The sequence below is a fragment of the Achroia grisella genome, unplaced genomic scaffold (assembly GCF_030625045.1).
Source record: "Achroia grisella isolate CSIRO2021 unplaced genomic scaffold, CSIRO_AGI_Agris_v1 utg947, whole genome shotgun sequence".
Taxonomy (NCBI): domain Eukaryota; kingdom Metazoa; phylum Arthropoda; class Insecta; order Lepidoptera; family Pyralidae; genus Achroia; species Achroia grisella.
The window spans coordinates 1762306-1783252 of record NW_026713071.1 but is presented as its reverse complement, the minus strand read 5'-3'; the positions used below and the strand labels follow the sequence as shown (position 1 = coordinate 1783252).

General features: G+C 36.2%; 2 protein-coding genes across 2 annotated transcripts; both read left to right on the top strand.

Annotated features, from left to right (window-relative positions):
• Positions 1-5207: 5207 nt before the first annotated feature.
• LOC131854086 (uncharacterized) lies at positions 5208-6134 on the top strand. Its single transcript, XM_059205209.1, has one exon. It carries the CDS (start codon positions 5208-5210, stop codon positions 6132-6134), a length of 927 nt encoding a protein of 308 aa, XP_059061192.1.
• Positions 6135-8555: 2421 nt separating this feature from the next.
• Positions 8556-9185, top strand: LOC131854085 (uncharacterized). Its single transcript, XM_059205208.1, has one exon. It carries the CDS (start codon positions 8556-8558, stop codon positions 9183-9185), a length of 630 nt encoding a protein of 209 aa, XP_059061191.1.
• The last annotated feature ends 11762 nt before the right edge of the window (positions 9186-20947 follow it).

The following is a 20947-nucleotide window of genomic DNA, read 5'->3' as shown; positions in this document are numbered from 1 at the left end:
TTTAAATTAAAATAGAAAAATAATATTCCAACTTTATTTTGATGCCGAGAGTGGTCAGCAAGGGTTGTAAGTGCTGTGCGGAACTTCAAACCCATTCAGACCGTGATATCGGGGTACTTGAATACTATTTCAGTATTAAAAAAAAAGTTTCACGTATTTTTTCCTACTGAACAAAAAGTTTTTTTAAAACTGAACATGTACCTACAGATATAATAAAACGTTTCACAGTCTGTATATTTATACCAATATTATAAAGCTGAAAAGTTTGTTTGTTTGAATGCGCTAATCTCAGGAACTACTGGTTCGAATTGAAAAATTCTTTTTGTGTTGGATAGTCCATTTTTCGAGGAAGATATTAAGCTATATAACATCACGTTACGACCAAAAGGAGCAAAACGGTAATGAACGCAATATGCAGACGAAGTTGCGCGAGACAGCTAGCTGTCACTAGCTGTTCACTAGCTGTTCACTAGTGAAAGATATATTAGAGAAATTATTATTCCAAGATTTAATCAATGTGATAGAACCTAAAACAATGATTGTTAGAATTTTAATCTAAACGTCTGTACGCACCAATCTCGGAAACAGATTAATCGATTTGCTCAGGTTCCTAAACCTTTTTGTATCGTAGACCCCTTGCCATATTTTTCGGTCTGGGATGGACCCCCCATTCTTACCTGGTATTGGTTTTTTGTAAATTTCTAACTGTAATAAAGTTTAGTGTTAAAAACATAAAGTAAAAACAACAAGATGACCGCTGTCGTAGACCCTTTGCAGTTTATCATAGACCCTAGGGGTCGATGGCTCACTTTGGGAATCACTGATTTAGACACCTGATTGCACACAGAAAGTTTATTTATTTGAATAGAAAATATAAAAATAAATTGATACCTACAGTGTACATTTTTTTCATAGCTAAAAACAGTATCATTCAAAGTTGTTTTATATCTGAAAATGTTTAACTGAGCTTTGGTTTATAACGAATATAACATTAAACGAAACGGAAATAAAATAAACGAAAATACTCACTATTAATAAAAAAAGGAATAATATCGTATGCAGCATTCGTATCGCATTCTGAAGCGTAATATTACGCTATAATTTAATATTTACTTACGCCACTTTATGGACGTCGGGGCCCTAGGACGTTTGTACCTGGGTCATAACATTTTTACGATGTTCAGTATTAAAGTGGGCTCGAATACCAGTTTGCGTTGTTTCTTTTGTATATTTAACACATATTCTCGATGTATATACTATTTTTATAGAATTCTCCAGAAAGGTGAAACTGTATTTTATTTGATGCGAACAGAAAAGGTTGCAATACAATTGATTCAATTTAGTAATACAAATACATATGTATATACATCATCATTACATAGTATAAAGTAAAGTCGCTGTCGCTGTCTGTCCGTCCCTATGTATGCTTAAATCTTTAAAACTACGCAACGGATTTTGAAGCGGTTTTTTTTTATTAGATAAAGTGGTACTAGAGGAAGGTTTTTATATATAGTACATGTACACCCAGGCGAAGACTGGGCGAGTAGCTAGTTATTTCATATAATACGTGGAACAGAAACTTTGTATTTAGGAAAACTCCCTTTTTACGAAAATTGCAGTGGAGTATAAAATATCGCACACTTTTAGTATATATAGAGAAGGAGTGCAGAATGATAATATTTTTTTTAAATTATGCATAAAAATATAATAATTCATTAAAAAAACATAACACACACTACCATGTCTATGACACACTTGCATAGAAGTATAGTCTTTGATAGTAGAACGTAGAACCTTAATAATGTTCAAACTACAAATTTAAATTAGTTATGGTCGAATTTCGACTATCTGGCCACTACTAGTAGATATAGGTACAAATATATATATATATAAGAAAGTTAATATGTATTTGTATCAGTTGTCTAGTACCCATAATACAAGCTCATCTTAGCGTGGGACTATGTAGATGGCGCTGTGTGAATTGTCGTGAGATACTACTATTATTATATACGAACCTAGCTACTCACCCTGGTTTCGCACGGGTGTACATTTATTATACATATAAACCTTCCTCTTGAATCACTCTATTAAAAAACCGCTTCAAAATCTGTTTTGTAGTTTTAAAGATTTAAGGATACATAGGGACGGACAGCGACAGCGACTTTGTTTTATACTATGTAGTGATGATAAGTAAACAATCACATTGGTTCTCAGGTGTCACTAGCTTTAATCCTAAAATCTATGATTAATTTCTGATCTAAAGTAATTTTCAACTAAATTTCAATAATAAACTTTATTTAAGTATTAAATTGAAACAACATAGAATAAGTATGGTAATGGTATGTAATATTACTTTATCTATGGTATATTTACTTTACTCTATGAATAATCGTAACGATAGAATCTTCTAGTATTTGACTTTATGTTGTGTACATTATTTTAAATAGATAAACTCAGTCCGAAAAAATTTAATATATATAATTATCTTATTAATTTAAACACTTAGTTATGTACTTAAATAACACTATTTTGATACACAATAAAACTTAATAAAAGAATAGTCTGTCTAAAGAACTATAAGTGTTTCCTATTTTCCCGCGCAAAACGAACATCGCCACAGAGTATTAAAATTCATAGAGTAGCTGCGGCAAAGCGGTCGTCATAACCGTATGTGGATGTTCTTTAACTTTCAATTATGAAATAAACCTGTGATTAAATAGAAAAGCACTTCTTTCTCCATTATTTATATTCTAATCATTGATCACGCTGTATAAAATATATATGTAAACTAGCTGGCCCGGCAAACGCTGTTGCCTTAAAATAAAAAAAAAAATTAGGGGTGGACTACCCCTAACATTTAAGGGGATAAAAAATAGATGTTGGCCGATTCTCAGACCTACTCAATACGCTCACAAAATTTCGTGAGAATCGGTCAAGCCGTTTCGGAGGAGTATAGGAACGAAAACTGTGACACGAGAATTTTATATATAAGATGTATACATCTTTATTATGACTAGTGATTTACCAGCAGTAGCTAGTTAGAAATAAACCATTCGTTATAAATAATAACAAAAGTCTCCATCTTTACATACATAAAGATGTATACACTAAAAAGGGTCTCTACTGATCTTTCAAAATATCGTAACTCTTCCGCTAATACGAGTACAGACATATCTATACATATATATCTATATATAAATAAAATTGGAGTGTCTGTTTGTAATATTGAAATAACCGTTTTTTACTACATGCATATGAATATAAATACGGTACATGCACCAAAATTAACATTTTCTACTATTTTTGTCTGTCTGTCTGTCTGCTGTATGTTTCGGTTAATCTCTGAAAGGGCTTGACCGATTTTTATTTATCTTCTTTTCCCCTCCGACCGATCCCCCGTCCAATTCAAACGGGGATCGAAATTACGACGGCCTGAGCCGAGATTCGAACCCCTAGTGGTGCCCTCAGACTAAAGTCGTATCCGTCAGGTAGGAGTTGGCCTTCAGTCGCTCCATAAGTCCTTCCGCGGGTTTGGAGTGCCATCTGCACTCGCCCCTAACGTCCGGTGAAGCTGTAAAGGCCAGCTACGGCCAACAGCATTAGAGTAGTCCGAAAAAAAAGGGTCTTCTTTTGGCAGGTAGCTGATGTAATAAGGAGTAACTTAGGCTACTTTTATTTTAGAAAAATAAAGTTAAATTCCACGCGAACGAAGTCGCGGGAACATCTAGTATATTGTAAATACCGTTATAAAAACCGTATATGCCAAACCAACCGCGTGGGCAGCAAAGGAAAATTGAAAACAATTGTAAAAGAGATACAGCACCGTACTATTAGTCCTTTCCTGCTGTCCATTTCCGGGGTCCAATCATTGGGTCGGAATAACTGCCCTCATGCTATACGTAAAAAGTTAGATTCATCGTGTATTTTGTATTCTATTTATTTACTAACTTACCCTGCAAACGTTGTTTTGGCATATATGGTAATTTTAAATTATTAAAAAATAGGAGTGTATGGCAGAAGGGTGAAAATTTAATTGATAGAGATCTCAACTCAATACTGTTGCAGTCGATGATATTTTTTTTTTCATAATTTAAGAGCTACGCTCTTGTCTGTGGAGCTCTTGCCACTTTCCGCGATCTTCAGTTTCGCAATCGATGATCGATATTCTCCCAAATTTGAATTTAAATGAAATAGTATTATTGTAAATATGTACAACATTAAAAACAAAAAATACGAGCTGAGTTTCTTGTCAGTTCTTCTCATCTCGAAATCATTCCGAACTGACGGTAGATTTGACATATCATAAGAGTCTGTAATAGACCTACATGAATAAAGATATTTTGAATTTGAATTTGAATTTGATGATAAAATGGAAAATATTAACATTTATTCTCTGCACCACCTATGGTTGACTGGTAGAAAGTACCTCATGGTGTTAAGTCCACTAAATGTATATTACCTTTTATATAAAATTTTCGTGGCACAATGTTAGTGATCATACTCCTCCAATACGGCTTAACTGATTTTTATGAAATTTTATATGCATATTCAGTAGTTCTGAGAATAGAATTGTAGGCGATTCCCACACATAAATACACAGTTTCATAAATTTATTTATAGTTATTTACAAATATTTATTACATACAATTATTTAATAATAATAACCTTAATTATATACAATATACATATACTTATACATAAATATATACGTAATATTTATTTACACTTTATCAATATTAAACCGTACCGGTTCGTCTAGTACAATTGCAGCGTGCAGTGGAAACGCTCAATAAGAGGTTGACGTCACAACTCTTTTGTTCGCTATGTAGGTAGTCAGCGCGCCGAGGAACCGGCCAACAGCGCGAGCGCACATTCAATTCGATATTACCAAACCAGTCGAGAACTATCTATGACGCGGAACGCTCGCTACTCGCTTGATAAATCGGCCGTACTGTAATTGATATTGCTCTGCTTATTCTCATTTATATCACCTTATTCATTAGTGCTTATATTCATTCTGTGCTTATTTCTTTACTGTGCTTGTGACTTTCTTCTCCTTCTACTGTATATACTTTCTTCCTATCTAAGTGTAACTGTGTTTACGTGTTGGGACAATATATACATACATATTTATCAACCGTAAGTCGAACTTTTATTTTATATCTACACTAATAAGAAACCCCAAACTGGTGACCCCGTATTTAAACATGAATAAAGAATTCCAAGACGCACAAGAAGGCACGCAATATGGCGCTGAGGAACGCGGAGAGCGCAGTTCCATTGTCACTGCTGACGAGAATATTGACGGACGAGAATTTTCCCGTGCAAGCCGCGACGGAGCGGAGGTTTATAAAGTATCCGTCCGTGTACCACCATTCTGGCCCGAAGAACCGGAAATATGGTTCGCTCAGGTGGAGGGACAATTTTCAATTTCCGGCATTACCAACGACGCTACAAAATTCAATTATGTCATCAGCCAGTTGGACAATAAATATTCTAGAGAGGTGAAGGATATTATTATAAGTCCTCCCGCGACGCAGAAATATGACAAGCTCAAGGCTGAGCTCATCAAGAGGCTGACGGCATCAAACGAAAATAAACTGAAGCAGTTGTTGATGCATGAGGAGCTAGGAGATCGGAAGCCCTCCCAATTTCTTCGCCATTTAAAGGGACTGGCTGGTATCGACGTTCCGGACGACTTCCTAAAGACCATATGGATCAGTCGTCTCCCACATGGTGTCCAGACGGTGTTAGCGGGACAGCCTGCCACTACTCACGTGGATGACTTGGCAGATTTGGCAGACCGGGTAAACGACCTCACTGTAGTGTCGCCCAGGGTAGCTTCTATGAACCAGGCCTCCTCTAATACGGAGCTCAGTGACCTTAGAAGGGAAGTCGCGGAGCTTCGTAGGCAAATGCAGTCGCTGACGATTAATAGAGGCATTCAGCAACAGCACCAGCAACGACCATCTCGACGTACCACGCGCAGTAGATCTCGGTCAAAATCGCGGTCACAGTCTAATTACCGCAAATTCCCGATCTGCTGGTACCACAGTAAATTCGGCGATAAGGCCAGCCACTGTATCCACCCCTGTGACTTTAAAATGGCGGGAAACTCCATGGGCAGTCGGTAATGGCGGCTGACGATTGCCCATCCTCTACTACTGGTCGCCTTTTCGTTACCGACCGATCTTCGAAGTTACAGTTCCTGGTCGACACTGGTAGCGACCTCTGTGTCTTCCCCCGGTCGGCGCTGCGTGACCGTCGTGCCCCTACTAACTTCGAGTTGTGTGCAGCTAATGGGTCAACTATATCAACATACGGTTATGTACATTTAACTTTAAATTTTGGTATGCATAGAGACTATAGTTGGCGCTTCGTAGTTGCTGATGTAACAAAACCTATTATAGGAGTAGATTTTTTAAAATTTTATAATTTAATAGTAGATTGCCGCAATAAAAAGCTGATAGATAATACTACATCTATATTTTCTGTTGCCACATCTGTAGATTGTAAAAATGTTCACTCTGTAAAGGTCTTGACTGGTGATTCTCGTTATCATAAAATTCTTGATGAGTTTCCAGATATCACTAGACCAGCTGGTACACATCACACAATACCACACAACACCGTCCATCATATCCGCACGACACCAGGCCCTCCAGTATCTAGCTCACCCCGTCGCCTAGCCCCCGATAAACTTAAAATAGCGCGACAGGAATTTCAGTCGATGATCACCAGCGGCACAGCCCGGCCTTCGGAGAGCCCCTGGTCATCACCTCTGCACCTAGCGCCAAAGAAGGACAACGGTTGGCGTCCATGCGGGGATTACAGGTTGCTTAACGCTCGTACAGTGCCTGACAGGTATCCGATTAAGCATATTCACGACTTTTCACACAGCATTTCAGGCTGTAAAGTCTTCAGTACGCTGGATCTCGTGAAGGCATACAATCAGATACCTGTCAGTCCTGACGATATATCGAAGACAGCAATAACTACGCCATTCGGGTTATTCGAATTTCCCTTCATGACCTTTGGTCTTAGGAATGCGGGGCAAACCTTTCAAAGATTTGTCGATGAGATGACCCGAGGCCTCGATTTCGTATATTGCTATCTCGACGACTTTCTAATCTTCTCTAGGAGTGAGGCACAGCATGAGGATCACCTCCGTAAGGTATTCATGAGGCTAAAAGACTATGGCATGCTGGTTAATACGTCCAAGTGTGTTTTCGGGGCTAAAGAGGTAACCTTTCTAGGCTACAATATCTCTGAGCATGGCACCAAACCACTGGACTCCAAAGTGCAGGCCATAAGGGACTTTCCTACCCCCACCAACGTACGTCAGTTAAGGAGATTTTTGGGCATGCTCAACTTTTATAGGAGATTTATTCCTCAAGCTGCCCAAACTCAAGCTCCTTTAAACGCGTTGCTGACTGGGGCTGTAAAAGGATCACACCCAATCAATTTATCAGGTGACACCCTATCGGCATTTGAGTCCTGTAAGGACGGACTCTCTAACGCAGCTTTGTTAGCCCACCCAGACTGCAGTGCTAAGTTAGCATTGGTGACGGACGCATCCGATAAGGCTTTGGGTGCTGTCTTACAGCAGTATAAAAACGATCTGTGGGAACCTTTAGCTTTCTTCTCCCGGAAGTTAACAACTTCCCAAGAAAAATATTCCCCCTACGATCGTGAGTTACTGGCTATTTACGAAGCTATAAAGTATTTCCGTCACATGCTCGAAGCCAGGCACTTTATTGTTTATACCGACCACAAGCCGATCAGTTTCGCATTCCACGAAAGGAAGACAAACTGCTCGCCTAGGCAGTATAGGCACCTGGACTTCATCTCTCAATTCACCACCGACATTCGGCACATATCCGGCAAGGATAATGTCGTCGCGGATACTCTGTCGCGTATTGATGAATTGAGCAGTCCAGTAGATCTCGACCTCTTAGCCCAAAGTCAAGTCACCGATGCTGAGTTAGCAAAACTCATCGAGGAAGGATCATCTTTATGCCTCGAAAAACTACATGTACCTGGAAGTCGCTTACCCTTGTACTGCGACGTCAGTACAGCGACATCCAGGCCTTTTGTAACAAAACCCTTCAGAAAGCAAGTCTTTAATAGCCTGCATTCCCTTAGCCACCCTGGACAAGAAGCTTCCGCCAAATTAATAGCGGAACGGTTCGTTTGGCCAGGTGTTAGGAAAGATTGTAGGGACTGGGCACGCGTCTGCATTTCGTGCCAACGAGTAAAAATTAATCGGCACGTCAATTCCCCCCTTGCCAACTTTAAATTACCACGAGCGAGATTCACTCAGATTCATATTGATCTGGTAGGTCCACTGCCAGTCTCGCAAGGCTATCGGTATTGTCTTACTGGCGTAGATCGTTTCACACGATGGCCGGAAGCAGTACCGATACAAGACATTACTGCGGAGACTGTGGCGAAAACCTTATTGTCATCGTGGATTGCTCGTTTCGGTTGCCCATTAGTCATTACAACCGACCGTGGACGGCAATGAATCAGCACTGTTCGAAAGTCTGTCCAAAATGACTGGTTTTGAGCATAAACGGACGACCGCATACCATCCACAATGCAACGGTCTCGTGGAGCGCTTCCACAGGCAACTCAAGGCGGCAATAGTATGTCACGCTAATGACCAGTGGACAGAATCCTTGCCGTGGGTCTTGCTCGGTGTAAGAACCGCATTTAAGGACGAGTTACAGGCTTCGTCGGCAGAATTAGTATACGGCGAGCCGTTAAGACTACCTGGCGAATTTTTTGAGGCCACAGTACCCGGAACCACTGATATATCAGAATTTTCCGCTCGCCTTAGAAAATTTGCTGAAAACATACGTCCGGTACCCGCTTCGCGGCACTGCACCACAAAATGTTTCATCCACAAGGAATTAACCACCAGTGATCACGTCTTCCTACGTGAGGACGCATCACGTGGTTCACTCCAACCCGCTTACTCTGGCCCACATAGGGTTCTAACTAGAGGAGATAAAGTTTTTAAAATACTCCACAAAAATAAGGAAGTCACGGTTTCTATAGACCGATTAAAACCGGCTTTCATTCTTAGAGAACAAGATGAGGAACCCCAGCCTGAAGTTCACAAAGACCGTATCACTCGCTCTGGGCGGCGTGTGAAGTTTACAAATTTTTATCGCCCCTGACGGTCTCTGGTGGGGGGTGGTGTAGGCGATTCCCACACATAAATACACAGTTTCATAAATTTATTTATAGTTATTTACAAATATTTATTACATACAATTATTTAATAATAATAACCTTAATTATATACAATATACATATACTTATACATAAATATATACGTAATATTTATTTACACTTTATCAATATTAAACCGTACCGGTTCGTCTAGTACAATTGCAGCGTGCAGTGGAAACGCTCAATAAGAGGTTGACGTCACAACTCTTTTGTTCGCTATGTAGGTAGTCAGCGCGCCGAGGAACCGGCCAACAGCGCGAGCGCACATTCAATTCGATATTACCAAACCAGTCGAGAACTATCTATGACGCGGAACGCTCGCTACTCGCTTGATAAATCGGCCGTACTGTAATTGATATTGCTCTGCTTATTCTCATTTATATCACCTTATTCATTAGTGCTTATATTCATTCTGTGCTTATTTCTTTACTGTGCTTGTGACTTTCTTCTCCTTCTACTGTATATACTTTCTTCCTATCTAAGTGTAACTGTGTTTACGTGTTGGGACAATATATACATACATATTTATCAACCGTAAGTCGAACTTTTATTTTATATCTACACTAATAAGAAACCCCAAAGAATAAATAGAATATAATAGAATAGAAAATCATTTATTCAATTAAACTTACATTTGAATAGTCATCACATTTTTTTAATCTACCGCTCATTCGGAAAGCTGTCTCATCACAAGAAGAACGAGCAAGAAACTTGCGTGTTGCTCTTTTAAATAATTTTGTTATTACTTTACATTTTTAAGTTTAAGTGTGTGAATACAAACCACTAATTAGCACTAATTCAATTAAATACTCAAATAGAATAAATATTGAATATATAACCAACTGCTTAAACAATTAATAAGAGGAAATCTGTCACAGTGATTAGAACAGACCAGTCTCTACAAGCATCGGCTACTATCTACCCTTAAGTGATAAGAGTTGTCTACCCCTAACATTTGTTTTTTTATTTTCTGGACAATATTTTTTTTTTTTTTATAATGAGACTGTAAAAAATACATACAACCCTAAATTTTCACAAATTTCAACCCTCTATTTTTTAATAGCGATATGAATATCTAAATTTATGTAACAAAACAATGTTTGCAGGGTCCGCTAATATAACTTTAAATCGTTATTGACATTTCACTAATCTCACACATACCTCCAGTCTATTTATTATAACCATAAGATTTGTTCTGTCTACATGAATATAAAATGAGTACTATATGTTACATCTGTAATAATAGACATGTCCACGCAAAACCCATAGACATAGTAGACCCGGGCGATTCAATTCCCGATACAAAACGTTTTATTCTGGCGCCAAAGATGATTCGAGTCTGTTGTTAAAGAGGACAATTTCGAGAATGACGCGGGTTACGTTGGGAGATGTTTTGTGGCATCGGCCCCTACTACGAACCGCCATCTTTTATTTTGAATAATTATTGTGGTTCCTTTTTTATGGTTTACTAACTAACCCGCAACTTCGTCCGCGTGGAATTTAACTTTATATTTCTAAAATAAAAGTAGCCTAAGTTACTCCTTATTAAATCAACTGTCTGCCAAAAAAAATCCCGTTAAAATCGGTCCAGCTATTTCAAAGATTAGTCGGAACAAACAGACAGACAGAGTGTACAAACTGTTATTTTGGTGTATATACCGTATTTATATTCATATGCATGTAGTAAAAAACGGTTATTGCAATATTACAAACAGACACTCCAATTTCATCTATATTTATTGATGGAATGGTGCCCCTACCCTAGCGGTTTACGCTGGCGGGGCACCAGTGGAGGATAATTTGAATAATTGTTGCAGTTTTTTTTGTTTATGTAATGGTGCCCCCGCCTGCGGTAACGGATTATGCTGGCGGGGGACCAGTGGAGGATAATAAGAACATGAGGTCAGATCAGTTAGTCTATCGTGACATGTTCATAAAGAATGTATCACACTGGTCTCTAGAGGGAACCATGTGGAGGTTAACCTGGCAAGATACGTTCTTAAATACGCCCCTAGCTATTATAGTTTAGGTATCAAAGTTTTAAAAAGTAATCAAATTATTTATTTTTTTACAATTCAAGTATTATTCTTTTTTTATTTATTTATTAGAAACTAACAGCGTTACAATCTGTTTTTGTAGGGCCGTGGTGGTCTAGCGGATTTTTTTCCGATGGTCGCGGGTTCGATTCCTGGCACGATATAAATATACAGGAGTATGGTGTTTTCTATGTGTATTATGTATTTACATAAAATATAGATTTAAGTATTTATATCAGTTTAGACAACTGTACCTACAACACAAGCTATAATTAGCTTGGGACTAGATGGCGTCATGTGTATTGTTAAGATATACTATTATTATTTACATTATGTAATATTGTTTAATAAATAAATAATAAAGAACCTCTACTTTAATAAATAATTAATTTAATTTTAATTCTCTGATCTTAATTTTGGACCTTTAACAATTTAAATAATTATGATTTTCGTTGTTAACATTTGTTAAATTTCATATTAACATTAATTTAAATTTGCATGCTCAAACTGTAGCTGAATATGGAACTGTAAATTAACTTATAAGAACAATGTATCCTATTCAAAGCAAATAAATAAAAAATTCTACAATTCTAAATGAAATGAAAACTACATTTCATAGAATAACAGAAACTATTAGTAGGGACCGCGGTAACCGTACAGGAAATAAGGGCCCGCTGGGGGCCCGATACTGCCGTAGAAAACATTCCGCCTGATTGGCTCGAGAGGCTTAGTGCCAGGATGTACTACACACCACTACACAAAGTTGGTAATTCATTTTATGGTAATTGCGTAAGATTCTATAATAAACTGCCAGAATCTACGCTAAATCTGACAGAGAGGCAATTCAAATTTTATATTAAACAAATGTTATGTAAAGAGCCTATTATAGGATAGATGAATTTATAGATGACAGCAAGTTAAGTTTATTTGCGGACAACGTTATAATTTATTTTTCATACTGCTATCTTGATATATGATAGCGTAGCGGCTTTTGTATTGATTGCCGCATGCATCCTCATGTAAAGTGCGAATACTGTAACTACCATATAGTAATTTTTGAAGCTGTGACGTGGTTTTAGGTAAATTTTGACTATTCAAAAGTGCTATTCTATTCTATTCCACTCAGAAAATCTACTGTGCAATATCAAGATATCTGGAGACGGGAGTTGTTTTTTTTATATATGTAATACTAGTGATCGCGACTTTGTCAAGGATGCGCAGGATTAGTACTTCGAGTAACTTATTTTCTTCTCCAAGGTCCTATGTAATATACATAGGACCTTGGATATACTAAAATCTTCAAAATTGGTTTAGCAGTTTAGTCGTGAAGGCGTAACGCATGCAAAAATAGCTCGCAGATGGCAGATATTTTTCCTACTTGCTTGAAATATATTTTGGCCAATTCACACAACATCTTTATAAATTATATCTCATATATTAATATGATATAACAGCTATACAAAGTGTCATTAAAATCCATTCAGTAATGAAAGTATAGATTTTACACGTTTATAATATTAGTAAGGACGGAGTATTGCATCCAGCTGCTGTAACGATGTAGGCTGGCAGTGGACCTGATGATCAAAGAAGAAGTCAGATCAATTAGACCACCTCGGTCACCAGAATTTATTTCTGGTGACCAAGATGATCAACGATGGTTTCCAGGAAGGACGTAGCTTTATTAGTAAAGGGACTCGTGATCCCTTTCCTAGCAATGTACCTTGCACCTAACAAGTTACAAGCGTGGACCTCCACGGCCTCTGTAAATCATCAGGGTTGTTTTCTGGTTAATTTCATATATATATTAATTCATTTGCCGCATCCATTGAAGACATTTTTTATCCGAGATCCTTGAGCTGATATCAAGTAAGGCGCGACCTCAAACGTCGATACTGTTAAAGTGTGGCCACCTCGTTTACTTTTACGCTTCCGTACAGGAGATTTCGAAGCGTTGATCCCCTGTTACATCCTATTTAGATAGTGTATACATTGCTGAATCATATATTAGGTACAATATTTAGCATTTGATAGTCTGTAGTTACCGAATTACAAGTGTTCTTATTCAGGTAACTTATAAAGCTTTAGCCGAAAATTATAAGTGTTTAAAGCTTTATAAATTATGTGTCCAGCGGTCTACACCACTTTACGACCGATGGTCGCGGGTTCGATTCCTCGCACGGAACAAATATTTGTATTCATGAGTATGACTGCTTTTATCTGTCTGGGTATTATCTATATATAATATGTATTTACGAAAAATATATATATGTATTTGTATCCATTATCTAGTACCCATAACACAAGCTTTAGCCAGCTTAACTTGGGTCTAGATGGCGGTGTGTGAATTGTCCTGAGATTATTATTATTCTCATTGTTGTCTCATTTGCTAGTTTTTTACGCTTATGATTATTATTATTAAATAGTAAAAAAATCTGAGGTTATGGTAGTCATAAATAAAAAACGAATCTTTCAACATACGCGGCACCCGTCAAGGCGTAGTCATTAGTAGGCGACATATTACACACGGTCGTGCATTCAAATGAAGTGAGGATAATTGGCATAGCAATTAGAGCAATGAGCTTTCCAATTAGGGGCTCATTAGTCGAATCGAGACGGTTCAATCTGCACAGCTGTAATCTCAATTTGGATGCTGGCTGCCACGCTGTAATCACTGCGAGATGTAATTTGTTATTGTACGGCGAATCGTCGCACCCATGTATTATATTCTTTGTTTTTAATGAAAACATTGTTTTCGGCTTAATTTGATGTTACTAATTGGAGTTTGTATTGAGAAAATATGGTACAAATATTATTTATGTATTGGAATGGTTTATATTGAAAGAAAAAGACAAAATCAGCAACAGCTGAGGTAACTCCTATTGCCAACTTTTTTATGTTATTATTTATTTCTCATTTTGTGTCCTATTGTAAATTGTAAATTATATTATTTGTGTTATGTTGGCAATAAATCAATTATCTATCTATCTATCTGAAATAGTTCATTGATTCAATTCAAGTTGTTTATCTAATCTATACATATAAATAAAATTGGAGTGTCTGTTTGTAATATTGAAATAACCGTTTTTTACTACATGCATATGAATATAAATACGGTACATACACCAAAATTACATTTTTTACAATTTTTGTCTATCTGTCTATCGGTCTGTTTGTTCCGGCTAATCTCTGAAATGGCTGGACCGATTTTGATGGGATTTTTTTTGGCAGGTTGCTGATGTAATAAGAAGTAACTTAGGCTATTTTTATCATAGAAAAAATCTATTATTTTAGAAAAATAAAGTTAAATTCCACGCGAACGAAGTCGCGAGTACAGTTAGTATTAAATAAATAGTATAGTACACCTAGAGACTTGTAATCGTATCAGCAGTACTAATAATTTATTTATTTTTCTACGGCCTCGGTTGTCGGTAACGGTTTAATACATCGCCTTACTCCCGATGGTCGCGTGTTCGATTTCTCGCAAAGTACAAACATCTGTATTTATCGGTCTTTTTATGCATAGTATATATATAGTATATACGAAAAAAAATCTATGTATTTGTATCAGTTATCTAGTACCCATAAAACAAGCTTTAGCTAGCTTAACTTGGGTCTAGTTGGCGCTGTGTGAATTTTCCTGAGATTATTATTATATAACAATAACATTTTAACAATTACTTTTAACTCTTCTTCTTTTTTATTAATGGCAACTCGTCGACTCTATACTAAAATCAGAGCAGTCTATTATGAGAAAAGTTGCCAGCTCCACAGTTTGCAAGACAAATGTTGGTCGGTCTGTCGGTGCATTGCAACTGCTAAATTAGATACCCTAGTTCCTCTCGTGTAATATGTTACGCGTTCTAATATTTATATGTTTGTTTGTTCATTCATATCTTGTAGGTCACCATACCGTATCATCATTTGCGATAACTTTGTTAATATATAAATATATATATATGGACAGCCTCAGTGATCTAGTTGTTTAGCAATGCGCTAACTTGTACTTTAGTTCCAATAGTCGCGGGTTCGATTTCTCGCAAAGTGCAAATATTTGTATTATGAGTGTAATGGTTTATCCGATATAAATATAATCTGGGTGTTTCATATACATATAACACATATGTTTACAAGTTAAAAATTAATCATAAGTATTTATATCAGTTCTCAAGTATCAATAACACAAGCTGTGCTTAGCTTGAGGCTAGATGGCGCTGTGTAAACTGTCCTGGGATATCTTTATTATATCAATTATTTTATGATTTATAGTCTAAATTAAATACAGGAGAAACATACAAATACTAGCTTAACAATTTAGCATACAGCCTCAACTTCTACTGGAATTGGGTTTGATCTTCTGTTCTTCTCTTCTTCGCTCTATCTGAATATTCTAAGTCTATAATATTCATAAGTATAATATTTTATATAAGTCAGGTATTTTTTTTTTTTATTTTAATTATACATTTACAAACATTATAAATATGAAAGTAGGGATGTTCGTTACGCTGTCACGCAAAATCTACTAAACCGATAATCATGAAATTTTGTACACATAGTCCTGGAGGTATTAGAATGAACATAGGATACTGTTTATTAAAAATTATAAAAAACAAAAAAAAATATCAACATTTTGCAACTTCAGCGCCATCTAACAGCCAGTAATGAAGTTATTTAATGGATTCAATGCGAGCGAAGCCCCGGGTAAAAGCTAGTATAATATGATTAAAACATATCTATCAGTGCTTTGTTTAAGTCTATATGTCTCAGCACGAGTAGTCCACGATTATTTATTTATTTTTATCGAATCGACATAGACCTCAATGGCAATTTTCAATATGCAAAAGCAATGAGTAGCTAGCAAGTATATATAAAGTTATTGCCAAGACGGGATTAAAATCTTAACAAACAAAAATGAAAAGCTGAACTTAGTGACACGAAAGAAAAAACTTGTTCAAAGGTAAAACTCAATTTTCTTAGTTGCCAGGTGTAATGAAAGTTACTGGGAAACGGTAGCAATGTTTTCAGAGTTATGACTAGTGTTTTAAGACTTAATGTATTTCTAATTTTATTCGTGTAGGTCTATTAAAACACTTACGATTTCAGATCAGTTAAGCCTTCAGATCGACATTTCTTTGGCAATTAATTTTCAAATGATGAATATGAATATATACTATTAGTATATGCAATGTAAGAATTCATAATGTAACAATACAACACAATGTAATGTAAACTAAACTAGTAAACTATGAAATTAGTAGTAGTGTAAGATTTATATAATTGTATATGCATATTGGTAAGTGTAACTGGGTCCTAGGAAAAGAAAATATAAAAGAAACAATAATACTATAAACAAAAAATATATATATACATATATATATATATATATATATATATATATTTCTATAGGAGCCTAGGAGCACAGCCTAACACCTCTGAAGAATAAAGATAGGTGACACTGCATGTTGTCAACTCACCCGGCCGGCCAGCGGTGGTTCTGGGCCAGACGGATAAGGTCTGCCTCGGTGCCACTGTTAGGCAAATTGTAACATCTCGGATGGAGGCTCCTCTGGAGTTGTACAAAAGTGGAAATTAAAGAAATACAATAATATTAAAGTAAATTAAAAAAGGCACGGACGAATATGTCTGTGGAAAATTGTATTTATTTAAAAAAAAAATGTCCCGTCAGTTCGGAATGCTTTTCAGCTAAGAAGAACTGAGTAGGAACTCGGCTTTTGCGATTTTTTATGAGATTCTCGCCCCGGCTTTGAACGGGTGTACATGTATTATATATATAAACCTTCCTCTTGAATCACTCTATGTATTAATAAAAAACGCTTCAAAATGCATTGCATAGTTTTAAAGATTTAAGCATACATAGGTACAGGCAGCGACAGCGACTTTGTTTTATATCATGTAATGATGATATTCCCTTGACAATTAATACAGCGCCATCTACAAACAGATAATATAAACAGAGCTCGTGTTATGTGTACAAGACAATCAGTTATATTTTTTTTTAAATACATACATAATATATATATAAACACCCAGCCCGATACAAACAATCACACTCATGAATACAAATATTTGTACCGTGCGAGGAATCGAATCTATGATATCGGAAGTAAAGCGGTGACCACAGAGGCCGTCAAAATATGCAGCTTCGTTCAAGTACAAACGATCTCAGTACGGTATAGTATAAAAAAAGTGTTAACAATAAAAAAAAGCCTTTTTGTGATACAGCCCGCTGTTTGCACTCAGTGTGGCGAACCGAGCCACCGATCTGTGCCATTCACGGACTATGCTCAGTAAATAAGAAAATATTCAAAAGATCCGATCATTTCTCGTTTAGTACAGATATGTAATATTTTACGGTTATATTATTTATTTATTTATAAACTCTTTATTGCACCAATCATTTTACATAAGAATTATACAGAAAATGGATATATATGTACAAAAGGCGGTCTTATTGCAAGAAGCAATGTCTCCCAGACAACCTTTAGGTAGAGAAAAACAACAAAAGTGGTGGCGGTATAATACAAATAAATATTAGAAAGTAACACATGTTATACTATATATAAAATATATACATACATAGATATATAAATATAAACACATATAAATACATAAAAATTACGTGCAATACATGCAATATATACTTATCTGTATTATATATATAATACAGATGTAAAGTTTCATGCATATAAATACATCCTTATTTAAATTAAAATTAAAATTTAATAATTTAAATAATGTATATTAAACACGAAAGTTTAAAAATAAATCCTTTTTTGGCATCTACAAAATAAATATTTACACGAAATACAAGTTTAAAGTTATATAGACAGAAAGAAATGTTATTGAATTTTAGATGAATACTAACAATAATATCCCTGCACAACTCACACAGCGCCATCTATTACCAAGCTAAGTATATGTATCTTGTGGTATGGGTATCAGACAACTGATATATATACTTAAATATATTTTCTTTTGTAAATATATACATACCAATACTTGTCAATACAAATGTTTGTGCCGCGCGAGGGATCGAACCCGCGACCATCAAAAAGATATCGGTGTGCTAAACTATTACTGCCTACCACCGAAACCAAGAATTTACATTTGTATGGTGCATGTCATAAGTAAAATAAGATATTTATAATATACATATCCGTACATAAATATACCTTTCATTAAAAAAAAATATATTTAAAAATAGAACACTCTTAAACTTTTTCGTTTTATAAAAATATAGTATCCGCAGTGAAAGCTAGAAAACTGGGTATATAACCGAAATTCTGGACGCCGTTGACAAGCGGAAGGGAAGGGACCAGTTTCCGCTGATACGGGCTAATCTCCGATTCACTGGGATCCTTTGACTCATTCCTCTTTGCCTCTGAATTACGTCTATGTCACTTTGAGAGCCGAATGAGCGGTTTTGAGTAATATGTGAGAATAATTTTGCTAGGACAGGCATCATACAATTTCTGCACTTTAATCAAAAGTTTACTAACTCTGTTATATAAAATATATACATAATTTATATAAATGTGTATAAATACATACATAATTTACATATGTAGAAGAGGGATTTTTGCTGTTGGCCGCAGCTGGTCTTTATAGCTACACCAGACCATCCAGAGGGGGGAGTATTTTTTTTTTTGTTATGGATGACAATGGAATGTTGCATCTGCCTGCGCTAACGGTTTACCCTGGCGGGGCACTTGTGGAGGATGATGAGATAAGCGTGAGGTCAGGTCAGTTAACCCATCCTGACAAAATCACCCAGAATATATTACGATGGTTTCCAGGGGTAACCGCGTGGAGGACAATGTACAACATTTCTAGCGATAAGATCATCAATCCACATTAGTCATCATCATCATCTCAGCCTGGAAGATGTCCATCAGGGAGTGTTAGTAATATGTACTAATAATCCCATTGCTACCAAAATACCAGGTCAGGAAAAAAAATAGGAGGAGTTGGGCACCCTAAGCACTTTAGAGTGTAAAAAATAATGCTAGACTTCAGACGGTAGAACATCGACGCAAAGTAGCCAGTCTGTCGGTGTTTTATAGGATACACTTTGGCGAGTGCGCACAGGACCTGCATAATTTGATCTTGCCTTCTCCTTTTCACCACCAAACTACACGACGAACACTGGGACTTCATCCGTACGTCGTGGAAATTCCGCACATTCGCACTGAGCGGTTCGCATCATCCTTCCTAATACGCACTGCCAAAGAGTGGAACACACTTCCAGCTTTTGTGTTCCCGGAGAAATACAACCCCGGATTCTTCAAGTCTATGGTGAATAGATATCTTCTGGGTAAGCGCGCTACATCCTAAGTCTTGCCATCATTTACCATCAGATGAGGTAAGACCAAGCGCAACCCCATTATTAATAAAAAATAATAATAATAATAACAACCTATTGTCAGACCTACCGAATGTAGGTCTCGAATACTCGGTAGGTCATTATACATCAAATTCAATAATTATAATAATAATAAAGCCTTTATTCAGATATTAACTGTTTAATTCTTTAACATTTCCTAACATTTATACATATATCTATATCTGTTTGCTAGCAAGCATAGGCCTTCCCAACTATCTCCAGTGGTCTCTATTGTTAGCAGTTCTTGCCCAAGTACCACCTGCCACCATTTTGATATCATCTATCCATCTTCTGTACGGTCCTCCTCTTCTCCTTTTCATATCTTTTGTGTAGCAATGCATTATTGCTTTACTCCATTTATCTTTTCCCCTTATGGTATGTCCCGCCCACTTCCATTTAAGTTTCTTCATTGTGAATGTAACATCTTTAACTTTTGTGCATTTTTTAATTGTTGTTTTTTTTTTATTTTATCTGATAATTTTACTCCCATCATACATATTTCCGTATTATTCTGGCAACTTTGTAGTTTTCTTTAATGGGATTTAGTAAGGGCCCAGGTTTGACAACCATAAGTAAGAACAGGTAAGACACATGTATCGAAAAGCTTACGTTTTATATTCATTTTAGTTTCTTTATTTTTAATTAGTTCTCTTAAGCTCCAAAATCGTTTCCATGCTATTCCTATACGTATATCATCTCTTTTCTGCTTAGATATATCAGTGAAATGATTTGTCCTAAATATACATATTCATCTACATAATGAATAATCTCATCATTGATGCAGATTGTTTCTTTTAGTCCATTCGTCATGATTTTTGTTTTCTCTGTATTCATAACCAAACCTACTTTTCGGCTTTCTCTGTCTAGTTCGATAAGCATTAGTTTAAGACCATCTTTTGTTAGTGTTAATCTAAATTAATTCAGTAGTTTAAGATTCTATCGCGGGCAAAGAAAGTGACACTGTTCTTTTATATATATATTAAGATATCGCTACAATGCAAATCAATGTTATAAAATGCCATTCAACTATATTCTCATGGCGACAATGTGCTGAGAAGTTCAAAACATTTCAGGATAGAGTGTAACTCGCGGTTAACTTTCTGAATCGGGTTTTTACGCGGCACGGCAACTTGGGAACTGTCTAGTAAGTTACTATTTAATCAGGGTTGGCAGACTTTATAATATTATACAAACTTATACATTAAATTCCTTTTACCATATAATACGCAATGAAAATGCGTCAGCATATCGTAGTTATATGAATATATAT